General features: G+C 49.4%; 1 protein-coding gene across 2 annotated transcripts in view; it reads left to right on the top strand.

Annotated features, from left to right (window-relative positions):
- The first annotated feature begins 708 nt into the window (after nt 1-708).
- DOCK8 (dedicator of cytokinesis 8) overlaps nt 709-17772 on the top strand; it is a 173512-nt gene continuing 156448 nt past the window's right edge. Inside the window, exon 1 of one of the 2 annotated variants that reach the window (XM_040988913.1) lies at nt 709-906. In XM_040988913.1, coding sequence (XP_040844847.1) covers nt 748-906 — 159 coding nt within the window. In that variant the 5' untranslated portion in view covers nt 709-747. The remainder of the gene's footprint in view (nt 907-17772) is intronic. The other variant, XM_040988914.1, reaches the window with a different exon arrangement.

Raw genomic sequence — 17772 nt, 5'->3', positions numbered from 1 at the left:
AAAAAACAAAAAAAAAAAAAAACCAAAACCCAGTGGTTTTCTATGGTAGTCACCGAAGGTTGTCTTGAGTTAGGGCTGCAAGAACTGTCAGCCCGAAAGTGAGACAGGGATGCGTAATTCTTGAGTTATAGTAATGTTGAATGTCGTGTTTCCCCAGAAAAGAAAAACAAACAAAAATTCTTCCACAGTGGGGGAAATAAAAAAAGCTTTTACTTTTCTTGGATGGGTCCATTTTACTTTTCCAAGGCGTTCTAACAAAGGTGATGGGCATATCTCTGGCAAAAGATTAATTTGCATCCTCAGAGATCTGATCAGTTTTGAAACTCCGCTGTCTCTCTCCCAGGAACAGTGGTCAGCCTTTCCCCAGAGCTCGGACTAAAGAATGCCAGGGTTGGCTTCCCGACCTCGCCTACTTTGCGCGGCTGGCGGAAGGCGCGGGCTCCCTCCCCCCGCCCTGTCTGCCGGTTCCCTGGCCTCTCCGGGCAGATGGAGTTTCCGGCCTGCGCTCCGTGGTCGCGTCGGGTCAGCCGGCAGGTCCCTGCCCGAGATCGGATCCGCAGGGAAGATCCGGAGGGCAGTTGCGCGCGCGGAGTCCACACCCTCCCCGGCCGCCGCTGCAGCGTGCCAGGCTGGCTGGTGGGTGTCTGGGCCGTGCGCCGCCGCCGCAGCCCGGAGCCTGAGCCCTCCCCTCGGGTGGTTTCAAGTGCAGAAGGTGGAAATGCGGAAGTTTCCAGCTTCAACTGACAGATGAGGCTGGCTCCCTCCTCGGTATGCACTGCAGAGGCTCTGCAGCGCGCCGGGCACCAGCTCTCCGCATCCTGCGACCCTAGAGCGCACCGAGCCGCCGGCCGCCATGGCCACGCTGCCAAGCGCAGAGCGCCGCGCCTTTGCGCTCAAGATCAACAGGTAAGCCGCGCCCGGCTGGCAGAGCGCCGCGCCCGGGCTCTGTAGCTGCGCAGTCCCTGCTAGTCCGCGGCAGGGCGCACCTGAGCTCCGAAGGGCGCCAGGAGCTCCGAGGCTAAGGCGGTGGAGCCCTGCAACGGGGCAATGACCCGCGCTCCCGGCAAACCACCATCCGCACCTCGCTCTCGCAGACCTCGGAACTCTGACAGGTGGCCTGGGGATTCGAGCCGAGCATCCTCCGGCGGGTTCTCAGACTGCCCCCCCACCCCCCACCCCCCGGGGAAGCCCAGAAGGGAAAGAAGAAAGAGGCTACGGTCAGAATTTGACTTTGAGGCAGCCCCTTCAAGGCTTACTGTTGTCCAAAGCAAGGTTATTTTTCCCGTCTTGGTTTATTATTTCCAGAAAAAAAAAAAGTTTGGCTTCTGTGACATTGGTATTTTAAATTCCTGAGCCAGGAGAGCTGTGAAGTGGAAAAAGCAATTTTTAAAATTGTGCTCCGTTTCAGTCGACAAGCAGAAATGCTTGCGGCTGGCATTTTGGATTTACTGGCAAATAGCTAAGTTCTCAGGGTTCCCGACTCAGCATCCATTTCACAATCAGACTGGATGGAGACTCGATGGAGGCACGGGTTTCCTGTTCAGGTTCCCAGGACAGGTGCTTCAGCTGCTGCTTTCCTTCCACTGAAACTGCTGGCAAGGATTTGGGAGCATTTTTGGTTTTGCTGGGAGAAGTCCCAACCATTTAGTTAAAAGGTAACATGAGGTTCATGCCGAAGGGTTAGGTCAGCCACACTAGGTTCTCTGCGAGTCTTTGCTCTGAGTCTGGGCAAGGTTCGTTTCACCTGCTCTGGGCTGCTGGTGGCAACAAGTTTGAGCTGTGAGGAGTTCGTGCCCAGGGCCTGCGAAGGGGGTCCCAGATCGAAGCTCTTTAACTTTCACTTGCTGTGTAGCTGCTAGCAAACCATCTCTCTGACCTGACTCTCTCTTCATTTGCAACGTGAGTTTAATTATTCCTGCGTCTTGTACGTTCACGTTGAAGGCCTAAAGGGGATAATCCAAGAGGCACAAAGTGTATCAGGGGATTTCTTTATCTGTCTTGGGTTTCATGGTGGAGGGGGAACTTGGCGTGGGGGAACATGGGGTGTATCGGGCAGAAGGTTCTGGCAGGTTTGCCACCTGTCATGGCCACACCTCTGTACCTTGTCACTGAGGATGTGGGGTCCGGAGGTGGGAGTGAAAAGGATGCTAGAGACCATGGGCTGAGCTGCGTGAACAAGCAGTAACTGGATTCAGACTCACCTCACAGGCAGTCTTGCAAGAAAAGGTGGGATTGTTGTAGCCTAGGAGTGGAGAGTAAAGGCCCCCCGGGGTGGAATCAGGTCTACTTGCAGGCTGGCCCTGCTAGCTGTGTGATGGTGGACGGGCCGATTAACTTCTCCAAATCTGGTTTCATTATATGTCACATGTCTCTTATGTCTGTTCAGAGGATTAAATGAAATGACAGCTAGGAAATGCTGCCAGTCCCTGGCTCAGAATCGAATGTTCCTGGTAGCTGTCGTGGTCAACACTGGCTTCTTCCCCATCAGCACTGCCTCGGTGACACTGCTGTCAGAGAGCTGACACCAGTGTCTCTTTGGGTTTAGCGATGCCAGTGGCTGGTGGAGCCAAAGTTCTCCGTTCTGTTCCCTGTCCTGGGATTCTGCCCCAGACACATCCTGTGGAATAGAATGTGTGACGAAACATGACCGGGAAGGACCCGTATGTTCAGTGTGGTATAAAGTGTTCCTATGATGAATGCAGATGGGTTCTTTCTTTCTTTCTTTCTTTCTTTCTTTCTTTCTTTCTTTCTTTCTTTCTTTCTTTCTTTCTTTCTTTCTTTCTTTCTTTCTTTCTCTCTCTCTCTCTCCTTCCTTCCTTCCTTCCTTCTTTCATTTATTTACTTGCAAAGTCAGAGTTACAGAGACACAGAGAGATGGAGAGAGAGAGAGAGAGAGAGAGAGAGAGAGAGAGAACCTCTGGTTCACTCCCCAAATGAAGGCAAAGGCCGAGCTGCGCCAGTCTGAAGCAGGGAGCCAGGAGCTTCTTCCAGATCTCCTATGTGGGTGCAGGGGCCCAAAGACCTGGATTATCCTGCTCTGGTTTCTCAGGCTGCGAGCAGGGAGCTGGATCAGGAAATGCAGCAGCCGGAACACAAACAGGTGCCTCTAGGCTATTTCTGTCTCAGATTTTTGTTTCCCCTTTACAAGTATTGTATGTGGGGAGGAAGAGCTGTGTTGGATGGAGCAGATTCATGAACATGTGTTAATATTACAACCTGTCACTGTTATTACTTAAATGGATGGTATCACCAAACCCTCTCACACACACACACAAATCCTGTGCACATCAAAAGAAGAGGAAAATAAAGCTTGGGCACATCTTTGCACAGGGCCAGGTAACTTGTTCAAGTGTTGCAGCCAGCAGTGGCTGAGCTGGGACTGTAAACTTCCAAACACGGTTCCCTGTCCCGGGCCTCTGCTGCTGCAATCCATGGAATTTAAGAATTTCCTTTAAGAGAAGGCAATTCTTCCTTTCCTCAAGTCGTCACCCTGGTGGAAACACTGGCAGAATTGTTCTGCTGCTGATCGGTGTTTCAGACACAAACAAAGCAAATAATGTGTTTTGCCATTTTTCGGGTGAAAAAAAAATTTTTTTCCATTGCGGGCCTAGCTATTCGTTTTTTTTTTTTTTAATTACTTAGTAATTTTCTTTAGATCAAATTTTAAGAGTCATATAGTATTGAAATATAACCAGCAGTACATTCAGCAGGTATTCATGTATTTTTTTTTTTACTTTTCTAATAAGAATAATATAGTCATTCCCTTAAACTATTTGTAACAGTGTGCGTCCTATTATAAAATTCTCAGAACTGGTATCTAATATTGTACTTGCGAAGATCTCTTTCCGCGTTAACCTCAAGGAGGAGTGAGTCGGCTATCTTTCAACCCAGGTAGAAAATCCCCCACCACTGTGCATTCTGTGGTTTCCTGCAAGAAGCATTGGCCACTCCAGGAGCAGGGCGGTGGGGAGGGGAGGGGAAGGGGGAGGGGAAGGGGGAGGGGAAGGGAGAGGGAAAGGGGGAGGGGAAGGGGGAGGGGGGCCTGCCACCGACCCACCTCCAGGTTGCCCCTATTCTCTCCGGCCCTTGTAACATCTCAAGTCTCCGTGGTGGAATTCATCAGGTCCAGCTTGTTTTGATCACTAAGCTTCCTTGTGGAACCTGTTACTGTTAAGCGTTTCCCTGGAATCCGAAAGCTCGGGAAGGTACTAGAGATCCACCCCTGGTTGTTTCTGAACTAGAAAAGTGAAATGTAATGTTCGCTTTGCCATGGCTGACTTCTCACGGGCGAAGAAACAATTGGGTCTTGGTTGGGCACTTCCTAGTAGGGTTTGGGAACGCAGGCGGTTGAACTTCGGGTCCTGTTAATTACCTTCCTTTCCTCTTTTTCTTCTCCTCCCTTCTCCTCCCTTCCGCCCCCTCCCCTCCTCTCCCCTGCCCTCCCCTCCCTTCCCTTCCACTCCCTTCCCTTCCCTTTCTCCTTTTCTTTTTTTCCTTCCTTCCTGTCTCTCTTCCTCCCTCCTTCCCTCCCTTCCTCTCTTTTTCCTTCTTGGAATTTGGTGCTTTTACAGTTACAACTTAATACTAACGAACTGAGAACTCATTAAACAAAATCTTGGTTTCTTTTCGGCACCAAACAGACACTTGTCTTGACCAAACCTTGGATAAAGGAAACAGAAGTGTAGAACTCAGGAAAAGCATCGGTGAGCAATGTTTGAGTCCCAGCTGCTCCACTTCCTATCCAGCTCCCTGCTATATGTACCTAGGAAAACAGCAGAAGTCCAAGTCCCAAGTCCTTGGACCCTGGTATCCATGCTGAGGACCTGGAAGAAGCTCTGGGCTTCTGCTTTTGTACTGGTTCAGCCCTAACTAGTCCCTGTGGGCCTTTGAGGTATGAACCAGCAAATGGAAGATTTCCTTTCTTTGTCTCTCTTTTTCTCCCTATAACTCAACCTTAAGAATACATTAAAAAGAAAAAAACATGAGAAGAGAATCAAGTTACTTAGAGATTGCACGCCCAATAATTTGGGGTTTAAGGATCAGAACAGAATGAGATAAAGACATTTGCTGAGAAGTGTTGCTGATTTTGTTAGTCGCACAGGTCAGAACCCTGTTCTTTTTTGCATACAATTATATTCTTCTAGATTCTTGGAAACCTCTCTGTTTGAACTGAATGTACCTTGTGATACTCTGAGGATCCCTTCCAGAACATATGCATTCTGCCAAGGTGGAATTTTATTCACTTGGAGTTTGGCTCCTGACTCTAGTTTCCCACCGGCGTAGACCCTGAGTGACGGTAGTGATAGCTCAGGCAGAGCTTAGCCATCCGTGTGAGAGGTCTGGATTGAGTTCCCCGTTCTACACTTTGGAACAGTGGAAGAATGAACTTCGGATGAAAGATCCTCTCTCTCTCTCTCTCTCTGGCTTTCGGATAAATAAATATGTTAAAAACTTATGATCAACTCTCCATGCAAATCAGTGTAGATCTGTCTTGCAACTTACATAGGTATATGATGATTCATTGAGTCCATTCTCTATGGCTGGTATTTGAAAGTAGTTTAACTTTTCATGGTAATAGATGGAACTTGATGGAAAAGTTTTTGCACATGTATTCTGTGCTAGTGTGAAATTTTACAAATTTCCTTTTTGTGTTCTTATGTATTTCAAAGGTTGGCTGGATTGATTGATTGATTGAAACGTAGGTCATCCAGCCACAATCTACCCTCCAAATGGCCGCAACAGAAGCCTGGAACTCCATTCAGTTCCACACGGGCCACAAGGAACTAACTGCTCAAATCAGCCTCTGCCGCCTCCCTGGTACACACTAACAAGAAGCAGGAATTGAAAGTGGAGGGGATCCCAGCGCGCAAGGCCAGGACTTTAGCCACTAGGCTGCCACGCCGGGCTCCCCAATCCCTTTTCTTAAATGTCTCTAACCTCTTCTTGTTTAGCTTTTGTCCTAAAGTGCTCAGGTCATTCTTTAGGGATATTTGCCTCAGATGCAGTGGGAGATGGTAATAGCCCCTTGTGGTTTTCACCGTCTGCCCCTGTTGTTTGAAGAGATGTAATGATACATTTGCCAGGTTCTTCTGACAGGTGGTTTCTTTCCTGATTCTGTTGTCAACCGTAGTTGTATCTTTTTTTTTTTTTTTAAGATTTATTTATTTTATTGGAAAGTCAGATCTACAGAGAGGAGGAGAGACAGAGAGGAAGATCCTCCATCCAATGATTCACTCCCCAAGTGAGCGCAACGGCAGATGCTCTGCCAATCTGAAGCCAGGATCCAGGAGCCTCTTCCGGGTCTCCCACATGGGTGCAGGGTCCCAAGGCTTTGGGCCGTCCTCGACTGCTTTCCCAGGCCACAAGCAGGGAGCTGGATAGGAAGTGGAGCAGCCGGGATTAGAACTGGCGCCCATATGGGATCCCGGCGTGCTCAAGGCAAGGATTTTAGCTGCTAGGCCATGCCGCCGGGCCCTCTCCATTGTACTTTTAATTTGCTCTACTGTGTTCTTAATTTCTGATACATCAGCCTTGATTTACTTTATTGCTTCCTTAAATTCTTTGAACTCTTGTATGTGTTTCTTATTTTTTTTTTTAAAGAGTGGTGCTTTTTTTTTTTAAAGATTTATTTTTATTATTTTTTATTGGAAAGGCGGATATACAGAGAGGAGATACAGAGAGGAAGATCTTCCGTCCGATGATTCACTCCCCAAGTGAGCCGCAACGGGTCGATACTATGCCGATCCGAAGCCAGGAGCCTCTTCCAGGTCTCCCACGCGGGTGCAGGGTCCCAAAGCTTTGGGCCGTCCTCAACTGCCTTCCCGGGCCACAGGCAGGGAGCTGGAAGGGAAGCGGGGCTGCCGGGATTAGAACCGGTGCCCATATGGGATCCCGGGCGTGCAAGGTGAGGACTCAACCACTTGCGCCACGGCGCCGGGCCCGTGTTTCTTATTTTTGATCAGAAGCTTTAAAATGAATCTCATGAATTCTGTATGCCCCATTTTCTCAATGTCTTCCTCAGTTAACTCTGAGATTGGCATAGGGTTTTGCTCCTTTGCAGGGGAGTTTTCGGTAATATTCATTATTCCTTTGTCTTTTCTTTTGCTCTTGGCCATTGCACTTCTGGTTAGCAGAGTTTTCTCCTTGGGACAGGTTTCTAAGCTGTGTCACCCACAGGTCTACAATGCGATTTTACTTATTGCAGTTGGTACACAACTTTTTGCTTACAGCCACTTGTGCCACAACCTCCAGTGAATTCCAGGTCTGGCTTCTTATGTTACATTTCCACCATGGTCTCCACAGCCCCAGCTCCTGGCTCACCACTCTCCACCTCCTGTGATACCATGATGAGGCTGCAGCATTGTCTCAGCAACCTTTCTCCCACTTCCGTTTGGAGCAGTTCCCGGGAATAGAGAGACACCAGGTGTCCTATCTAGTTAGGTTGTTGGTGGCGCTTATCTTGTCGCAACCCATGGGACGTTAGGTCTAGGTGCCACACGGACCTATTTTGAACTGTACGGAGCTACACTCGGTATTATTTCCTGGTGGGACCAATGCAATTCGCTGAACTCAGCGAGTTCTCGCGAGATCAGCACATGCGCAGTTCACGGTTATCCCTGCAGGCCTAAAACTATTGCCACAGTGCACAAAATGGCGCCTGATGTACCACTACTGGAGTTCTTGATCTGCTGGCCATCAGGTCTGAGGGCTTCCCAGACCTATCTTGGGTGGAACCTGTATAATAGCACGTTGATGCAGTTCACTGAGTCAGAAATGAGTTCACTTCCAGCTCAGGGCATGCTCAGTCCTTTCCCTTGCCTCCTCACGCAAACTGGCGCCCAATTCGCCTCTGGTTGCTGACTGGGCTATGAAATCCACACTGTTCTCACACTGCCCTTCTGGGATCTACTGCTCTGTCTCTGCTCCTGGTCAAGTCAAACGGACCAGCAGGTTGGACAGCTCTTTGTCTGGCTTTACCTCCCAAGTTCCCGTTGAAAGTCTTCCCACCTGGTTGCTGGTGGAGTTCTGGCTGCTGGTGGATTTCAGATCGCTGTTCGCTGAATGCCGCTGGAATATCGGTCACTGCAACACCACACCGTTGTGCCCGCTGCTTTCCCGTGTCTATCAGTCTCCAGGTACCCCTCTGCTGTTGTTCTGTCCTCTCCTATTTCTTTGAATATATCCTCTCTGCTTCATCTTGATTAAATGTTTTTCCGTCCATTTAAGCGTGTCCTTACCCTATTCCGCCATATTGATTCTTCGCTGGTTTTTTTTTTTTGAGATTTATTTATTTTATTAGAAAGGCGGATATACAGAGAGGAGGAGAAACAGAGAGGAAGATCTTCCGTCCGAGGATTCACTCCCCAAGTGGCCGCAACCGCCAGTGCTGCACCGATCTGAAGCTGGGAGCCAGGAACTTCTTCCGAGTCTCCCACGCAGGTGCAGGGTCCCTAGGCCTTGGGCCGTCCTGGACTGCTTTCCCAGGCCACAAGCAGGGAGCTGGATGGGAAGTGGAGCAGCCAGGATTAGAACCAGGCACTCAGATGGGATCCCCGTATGTTCAAAGCTAGGAGCTTAACCATTACGCCTGGCCTTGCAGTCAGTTTTAAATATGGCTTCACATAAGTGTGAGGGCAAAGAGGAGTTCAAAATGATTTTAGAAAGATGACTTTGTTAGTCCATGGAATGGTACTCCTGGTGTGAGATGGTTAGGAGCAAGCTGTTGAGATGTGTGCGTTCTCGGCAGGTTTCCCTAAACCTCCCAACATTATGGGCCCCTTACTTATTGCCTGGGGTTGATGGAAGTGTTTCAAGAATACGGATGTTTCTGTTTTGGATGGCTGTGCCCAAGATTTGACATTTGACCTATGTCCTTGAGTTGATAACTTGCTTTTTTTTTTTTTTTTTTTAGTACAGATGGTTTCACTCACTTTTAGTGCTTATTTTTAAAATTGATTTTCATCTACTTGAAAGGCAGTCACAGTATCATACACAGAGAGGTAAAAAAGAGGGCTTCCATCTGTTGGTTCACTCCCAAAATGTTGCGAAACATTTGGCTGCGCCAAACCAAAGCCAGGAACCAGCAATTCTAGCTGGGTCTCCCGTGTGGATGGCAAGGGGTCCAAGCATCTGAGCCTAATTGCTATCTCCCAGGGTTTCCGTTAGCAGGAACCTGCACTGGAAGCAGAGTAACTGGACTCAGATGGGCAGTCTGATAGGATACAAGCTGTGCAAATGGAACCACAACTTGCTGTACCACGAACTCCCCTTCCAAATAGAGAATTCTGAAAATGCCGACTAAAGGTTTGTCCCACGGTCTGAAGACTCAATTGGGACATAGATGCATTAGCGAAGGAGGGAGGGGTGTGTGCTCTAAGTCTTTTGGCTTTCCTAGGACTGAATGGTTGAACTCGATTGCTTGGACTTAGGGAGGCACTGTCCTTTAGAGCCTCATCTCTTAAACCACAGAAACTGGGACGAATAGCCATGGATGGGAAAGAAATGTCCTTCCATCAATTTCTGCCTCACTTTGTTGCCATCCAGGGCCGTAGCCAGCACCCAGCAAGCAGCTGCCTTGGTGGGACTGGGTTGTCTGTACTGGCCTCTTGGGTGTAAAGGAAGCAGGAAGTGACCTCTGGGCTCTGTGGTCCACTAGGGCGGCGCTCTGGACTTCCCCGCAGTTGCGATTGACCATACAGTAATTTACATTCTAACAACTGTTTGCTTTGCCTTATGGGAGAAGGAAAAAAAAAAAAAAGCAAGTTCAAAGTCCTCTGCCTGTGCAGGAGTCCTTTATTCTGCTGCTTAAGCAGGTGCTATTGCAAGAGGACTTTCTCCAGAAAACAGTTTTCCGTGGGGTCAACACTGGTGTGTGGCCTCCGTGTTGCTGGTGTAGTGGGTCTGCTTCTCTCTCTCTCCCGTCCGATTCTTTCTTTTTCAAAGCACCACCTGTGCTCACAGGATCCCTTATAGAAGAGGTGGCTAAGCTCCCTGTTACACTCACTGCCCAGCAATTGCATTCAAATACACAAAGATTGCTTCTGATTGCTAAGCGCTACAGCAGGTTAAAACAAAACAACAAAACAAAACAGTCCGTGCCCTCGGCATGAGCGCTGGAGGGACGTGACTCTACAGGTTCCAGATGTAGATAGGCAGCCGCGGTTGGGTGACTGGCTGGAGGTTAAAGGCAGGAAGAACAGAAGCAAGAGGAAGCAGGGGCTAGTAAACCTGCGGTAGGCACACGGAGGAGGCAAGGCTTCCGCAGGCCAAGGACAGGGCGGTGGGGGACAGGAGAGGCTGAGCTGCTGGGAAGGAGGGCTCGCAGTGTGCAGAAGCGCCCGGAGAGGGTCCCCGGGGAGCATGCCGTCATTGCAAGGTAAGACGCTGCGATCTGCGCTTAGGTTGGGAGACGGGGGATGCCAGGAAGTGGCCTCCAGTGCCTGGGTTTGTTTCCGGGGAAACCAGTGGCTACTAGGCTGTCTGCTGCTGTGCCTGGTGCTGTTCAGAGGCTGAGAACCAGGCAAGGTTGTCGTCGTAAAAGAATTATTATTCCAGTAGGGAACAGCAGATAAAGCAAATGCCGTGAGGAGGGGGTGTTGCGTAGATCGATCAAGGAAACTTCCTGGACAGGGAGCCTGTGGGCAAGACAAGACAGGGCAGTGAGCGAGCAAGTCCGGTGGCTGAGGCGGGAGAGGGGACCTGGCAGGCTTGGGGGGGAAGCTGAGGCTGATGTCACAGTGCTGGGACAGGGAAGAGTAGTTAAAGGGTCTGAAAAGACTGAAAGATTGCGACGTTATCCCAATGCAAGGTGGAGGTTTGGGGGAGCTGGGGCGCGCTGGGATTGCTTTGTATTTTAAAGATTCATTTGTTCAGGGGAACAAGGAGAGGAAGGGAAGGTCCCAGCTGTGAGGTGGCACAGCGTCCTGGGAAAGACGATGGTGGCAAGACCAGAAACCCGAGTCAGGGGAGGGAGAGAGAACGAGAGAACGCGGGATCCGTTCTGGAACAAGGGTTGTCACATTAAACGTGGAATGGTGACAATCAACTAGCGATCAGGACCCCTCCATGGTGGGAGAAGTGAGTGAATACCGATGGTTTTAACACACACACAGAAAAAAAAAATGAGGCAATACAGGCTTCTGGGGCGAATCAAGAGGTTAACTGGGGACACGTGAAGTCTAGATGCCGATCGGCGTTCGCATAGCGTGCATCTTCCTGGGAGAGATCAAAGCTGGCTGTTTCAACTGGCAAACTACGGTCACAGAGAGTGTGTGTCACATTCAGAATGAGAGGAAAGTCTCGCAACGCCAAGTTAACAGCCGCAAAGTTACGTGGGGAACACGGGGTGGTTGCTGTTGAAAACTAAATGCGCCCGTTGTCATGTCTCTGCCGGTAGGTGAATGGGTCGGAAGATAGACGCTAAAACGTGACAGGTGTTAGCCCTGCGACAGAGGATTGCTGGTGATTTGTGTTGGTTTTGTGGGATGTGCATGCGTGTGTGTGTGTGTGTGTGCATTTTCCTAGTTGTCTTGCAAGAGTTCTTTCGTCATTAGGAAAAGTCACAGTGATAGAAACAGTAGCATCGAGGTTTCCATTCTCGGAAAGCGGGTTAAAATATTACCTATGAGAAATTATGAAAAAAAAAATGATGTCTTTAAGTGCATGTTGCTAAAGTGATTCTGTGCCTCCCGTATAAAGCTTTTGTTGAACAGGATCCAGTATACTGTACTTTTTCCCGAATATTTACACATACTTGCTTTGCCTCTTGGGGCAGGCTTACACTCGTCGCTTTACAGAAGGCAGTGTGGTCACCTGAAAGAGGAGCTGTAAGAGCCAGCCTGGGCTGGGCCAGCTGTCATCGCATCTGTCACCCTGTGGCCTGGACGGGTGACGGGCATGGCTGCCCCCTGAAAGGCCTTTGTTTTTATCAACTTCTGTTACCTGGGGGCAGCTTGGGATCACAGCATGGCGTAGCCCACCCTGACGAACAGAGCATAAAATAGAGCATGCTCTTTCTACGGAACAGTTTGAGCTGTGGGCTTGGGATTTGTGTAATGAGTCAGGGTAAAAGACAGAATGGGGGGGGGGAGGTAGTGAAAATGGACACTTAGGAATGGGCTCATTCTCTGGGGGAAGCAGTATGGTGCAAAGAGAAAAGAGATGGCTAGCAACAGTCACGGTCATACAAGGGGGAGGAGCTATAAAGAGAGGAGAAAGTACTTATTTAAGATATGGCAGCTGTGTACGGTGCTGTAGCCTAGTGGCTAAAGTCCTTTCCTTGCATGTGCCGGGATCCCATATGGGCGCCGGTTTGTGTTTCAGCAGCCCTGCTTCCCATCCAGCTCCCTGCTTGTGGCCTGGGAAAGCAGCCAAGGAAGGCCCAAAGCCTTGGGACCCTGCACCTGCATGGGAGACCTAAGAAGAAGCTCCAGGCTCCTGGCTTCAGATCGGCTCAGCTCCAACTGTTGCGGCCACTTGGGAAGTGAATCAATGCATGGAAGATCTTCCTCTCTGTCCCTCCTTTCTGTGTATCTGACTTTGCAATAAAAAAGAAAAAAAATCAATCAGTTTAAAAAAATAAAAAGGCAGAGGAGGTGGAGGAAGTTCATGGAGACCACTCCTTTGAAAAGCCTCGAGGGAAGCGGAAGGGATGGGACGGTGGCCAGCGGAAGCTCTGTCATGCTGTGACTTTTCGGCAGATTTGGCGAACACTGGATGCTCTCCTCATGGGGAGGAGGCGCGAGCTTTCTTCCTGTGAAATCTCGTGACGCGTGGATAAAGCGATGCGGGGCACGTGATGCTGCCTGACAGGTGTTGGCATTAAGGTGTCTAACAGCACGGATGGATGTGTGGTGCAAGGGTACAAGATACCACTTGGGACACCCGTGTCTCATTCCGGAATGTTGGAGGTCCAGCCCTGCTCCACTTCCGATCACGGCTTCTCGCACACAGCTCGGGAAGCAGCAAGCTGTCATTCAGGCAGTAGAGTCCCTGCCGCTCACATGGCAGACAGGCTTACCCCTGGCTCCCAGCTTCAGCGTGGCCCAGCTCTAGCTCTTCGGGGACCCTGGGGGCGAGGGGTGAGTCCGCAGAGGGGAGATATCTTTCGTGTATGATTTTTCTCTGCCTTTCAACTATATATGATTTAGAAAACTTATGACAACAGTGGAGATTCTATTTGGATATTATCTTTGCTGGAGATATTTAAAAAAAATTTACTTATTTTTATTGGAAAGGCAGATTTATAGAAAAAAGGAAAGACAAACACACGAGAGAGAGAAAGCTTCCATTCTCTGGTTCACTCCCCGTCTGGCTGCAGTGGCCAGAGCTGAGCCGATGTGAAGACAGGAGCCAGGAGTTTCTTCTGGGTCTCCCACGTGCGTGCAGGTGCTCAAGGAACTGGGCTGTCCTCTGCTGCTTTCCCAGGCCACAAGCAGGGAGCTGGGTGGGAAGTGGAGCACAAAGACCTCCACACAGCGTCAGGGCCAGAGACTAGAGTTTTGTTAAGGAATGTCAAGGCCAGCAAGCAGCCCATAGAAGCTGGAAGAAACTGGGGGGGCACATGGTCCTGCTGAGAACTTGATTCCATACTTCCAACTTGCAGATATGTTAGAGAATAAAGTTATGATCATTTGTTGTAGCATCCCAAAGATGCTAACGCATCATCTAAAATGTATTGATATTTGAAAACGATTCTTTGCTATTTTGCATGATTCTAGTCTTCGCCAATTTGGGTTGGGCTCAGGTGGGTGGTTCTGGTCTTGCTGGGGTCAGTCCCATGGCAGCGTTACCTGATGACTCAAGCGAAGAAGCAGTGGTGGCTGCGGTGGCCTCACAGGGCCAAGGCTGCAGTACTTCCTGTGCACTGGCCTGCTGCTCTGGCCATGAGCTGTGCCCCCCTTGTGCATCCTCCGAAGAGGATGAAAGCAGAAGGTGCAAGGCTTCTTGAGGCTTGAGTCTAGAACTCTACAAGGTAGCTCCCACTGGATTCCCTGATAAAAACACACTCAAAAGCCACTGTACTTCAAGCGGTAGGGAAACAGACTCAATCTCTTGATGGGAAAAGCGATAAAAATATGTGACCATTAAAAATGTATATATATAAAGGGCCTGGCGGCATGGCCTGGCGGCGTGGCCTAGAGGCTAAAGTCCTCGCCTTGAATGCACCGGGATCCCATATGGGCGCCAGTTCTAATCCTGGGAGCTCCACTTCCCATCCAGCTCCCTGCTTGTGGCCCGGAAAAGCAGTCGAGGACGGCCCAAAGCCTTGGGACCCTGCACCCGTGTGGGAGACCTGGAAGAAGTTCCTGGTTCCTGGCAGTGGATCGGCACAGCACCGGCTGTTGCAGCTCACTTGGGGAATGAATCATGGGATGGAAGATCTTCCTCTCTGTCTCTCCTCCTCTCTGTATATCTGACTTTCCAATAAATAAATAAATCTTTAAAAAAATACATATATATATTTTTGCTTTGAAAGGAAGAGAAAGAGAAAAGGAACTCGTGTTTCCACTTCTCCAGAAGCAACAAATCTGGCTCCAAAGCTGCGAGCTGGCAGTTTAACCCACGAGTCCCAGTGTGGGAAGTAGGTATCTTAATTGACAGGCTACACACCGTTCCTGTTTGGCCATTATAACGTGCCCCGGCGCAAGCTGAGGATCCTGCTCCCTGTTCCCATCACAATTCCTATTTTTACTAGCTGAGAAACCGAGGACTATTAAACTGCATGTCTCAGAATTCCCAAGTGAGTCACACTTGCTCAAAGCCTGGCCCACGGAGGCCCACACCTCCCGCGTGTCTGGGAGAGCTAGACGCAGGTCTGCCTGGAGGCAGGTGAATCAAGCGAACGTCTTCTCGAATGGCTCTTAAAATCTCCGTAATTACACGGTTGCAGCTGACTGCCGGGCTGTCTGCTTGAAAGATGTAGCAAGCCGTCTGTCTCAGAGAGGAGGGGCCTGAAGATGGCCATGTGTCACTCAAAGGACCAGGACGTGGGGCAAAAGCGATTGACCCGGGAAAGGGATCCACGAGAACTTGACCTCCAGTGTTAGCACGCAAGCTTAGAGGTGTAATGTGACCGCAGAGCAGTGCCCATGCTGGGATAGGAACAATTCAAAGCGAGTTGAAGAAGCGAATTGGATGAGGACCCAGACGGACACGCTGGGCAGGTATATGCTATAGGCGGTGTCTGATCACCCTTACCAGTTAGAATTGTTTACAGATACAAAAACTCACAGGCCACGCAGGGGCTTGCAGTCTTTCTTTTTAAGAAAGCTTTGTTAATTTTTATTGGAGAGATATACAGAGAGGAGGAGAGACAGAGAGGAAAATCTTCTGGCCGCTGATTCACTCTCCAAGTGGCCGCAACGGCTGGAGCTGAGCCGATCCGAAGCCAGGGGCCTCTTCCGAGTCTCCCACGCGGGTGCAGGGTCCCAAGGCTTTGGGTCGTCCTCGACTGCTTTTCCAGGCCACAAGCAGGGAGCTGGGCGGGAAGTGGAGCTGCCGGGACTAGAACTGGCGCCCATATGGGATCCTGGCATATGCAAGGCGAGGATTTTAGGCTATCATGTTGGGCCCTATTTTTTTTTTTTTTTCCTTATACAACAAGAATTCCAGCTGCTAAAAGTCCAGGCCCAAGGTACTCCTGGAAGCTTCAGTTCTTCATGTCTTTCTCCTGTGTGGGCCTTTCACTTCTGCCTTGTAAGATGACAGGTGGAACAGATGACAGCCGGAACAAGGCTGAACCAGGCTGAAACCAGGAGCCAGGAACTCTGTCCAGGTTGCCCATGTTGAGTGACAGGTGTCATACACTTGTCCCATCTCCTTTGACCGTCTCAGGTGCCTTGACTGCGAACAGGTGCAGCAGCCAGGACTCAGCCAGCACTGTGCTCCTGGCTGCCCGCATCGCCTTACAGGGCTGGCACTCCAGGGGGCGCTCTCCTAGGCAGTGACTAAGCAGGGAGCAAGGCTGCGACTTTGAAGCTACTCTGGGCTCATTCGGACCAAAACCAGAAAGAGAAAAGAGGGCACGGTTGCCTCCAAGTCGTCTTGCTTAAGGTCTCCTCCTTGGTAGGTATCCAAAAAGAAAAAATAGTTAGCACTGACAAAGTCCAGTGCATATGAGCGATGGGGAGAGAGTATCCCCAACAATTCAAAGGCAGATTCACAAACCTTGACCTCACCCGCACATCCAGCCATCTGCCTTTCAAAGAACCTGTGTCTTTCAAACAAACAAATATTCCAAAAGAATAGCACTTGTAGCTACACGTGGGACACCCACAAACATTTTCCCAGCTATTTTCAAGCGCACAAAATGGCTTTGTCAAAATTTTTTTATTGATTTGACAGAGTTAGAGAAAAAGAGGGAGAGACAGAAAGAGAGAGATTTTTTTTTTTTGGTAGTTAATTTATTTTCCAAATGGTTGTAATGGCCAGGCAGGGACAGACAGCAGCCAGGAGCTAAGAACTGGTCTCATGTGGGAGCAGGTGTCAAAGCACTAAGACCATCTTTCAACTGCTCTCCCAGGCCAATAGCAGGCAGCCAGATCATAAACGAAGCAGTGGGGGCCTTCAGCTGGTGCCCGTATGGGATGCCGCTTGCAATAGCGGCTTAACACACTACACCGCAACGCTACCCACTGAGCAATGGCTTCTATTCACAACAGCTGTTTTTTTTTTTTTTTTTTTTTAAGATTTATTTATTTTTACTGGAAAGTCAGATTTACAAATAAAAGCAGAGACAAAAAGATATTCCATCCACTGGTTCACTCCCCAGGTAGCTGCAACGGCTGGAGCTGAGCCTATCCGAAGCCAGGAGCCAGGAACTCTTCCAGGTCTCCCATGCAGGTGCAGGCTCCCAAGGCTTTGGGCCGACCTTGACCGCTTTTCCAGGCCACAAGCAGGGAGCTGGACGGGAAGTGGAGCTGCCAGGATAAGAACTGGCACCCACGTGGGATCCTGGCACATGCAAAGTGAGGATTTTAGTCTCTAGGCTATCGCACCAGGCCCATAAAAGCTATCTATGTTGTGTGAAAAGCAGCTGTGTCGATGAGGAAAAAAATTAACACTAAAAAGTATTTCTAATGTTTTAATCTAACATTCGTTATTCTTAACAGCTTTGTATATATAGTCACGTACGCATGCATGCATTTTTTTAAAAAATGGAATTATGTTCATATGCCGTTTTATAACATTCTTTTTGAGAATTTTTTGACTCATTAAATAATTCGATGCTACGTTTCTCACAACTGCACAGCACTCCGTTGTGTAGAGTGTCATTTAGCCTACCAATTCTCTGCTGAGCTCGACTGATTTCCAGTTATTGCCCTCTAGACCCAGTGTCACACTGAATAAGGGTAGGCAATCATTTGTTCATTCGTGTATCCCTCTCGCATGATTCCTCAGCCTCAGAAGTAGCCACCAACGTGCGGAGCCACCTGGCTGACCTTTGCGTCTGGCGCCTGTCTCCCGATGAAGTTCAAAGATCTCTTGGGGATTATGATATCTCTGAACTTTGCCTGAGACCTTGGGGGAAAGTTATTGAAAGGTGGCTTGCGTTCATCAGAATACACGCTGATAAGCTCAAGCTTTGATGTGTACCTTCTAGAACAAAATCCATCTCAAAGGCTAATCTGGGGCTGGTGTGGTGGCATAGCATTTCAAGCCGCCACCGCAGCCCGGGAATCCCGAGTTGAAGTCCTGGCCACTCTGCTTCTGACCCAGTTCCCCGCTAACGACCTGGAAAAAAGCAGTGCAGAGTGGCTCAAGCACTTGGGG

The sequence above is a fragment of the Ochotona curzoniae genome, unplaced genomic scaffold, assembly GCF_017591425.1.
Source record: "Ochotona curzoniae isolate NIBS_2020 unplaced genomic scaffold, NIBS_Ocur_1.0 contig_50, whole genome shotgun sequence".
NCBI lineage: Eukaryota > Metazoa > Chordata > Mammalia > Lagomorpha > Ochotonidae > Ochotona > Ochotona curzoniae.
Note: the sequence above shows the minus strand (reverse complement) of the source record. Positions and strands in the feature narration are given on the sequence as shown.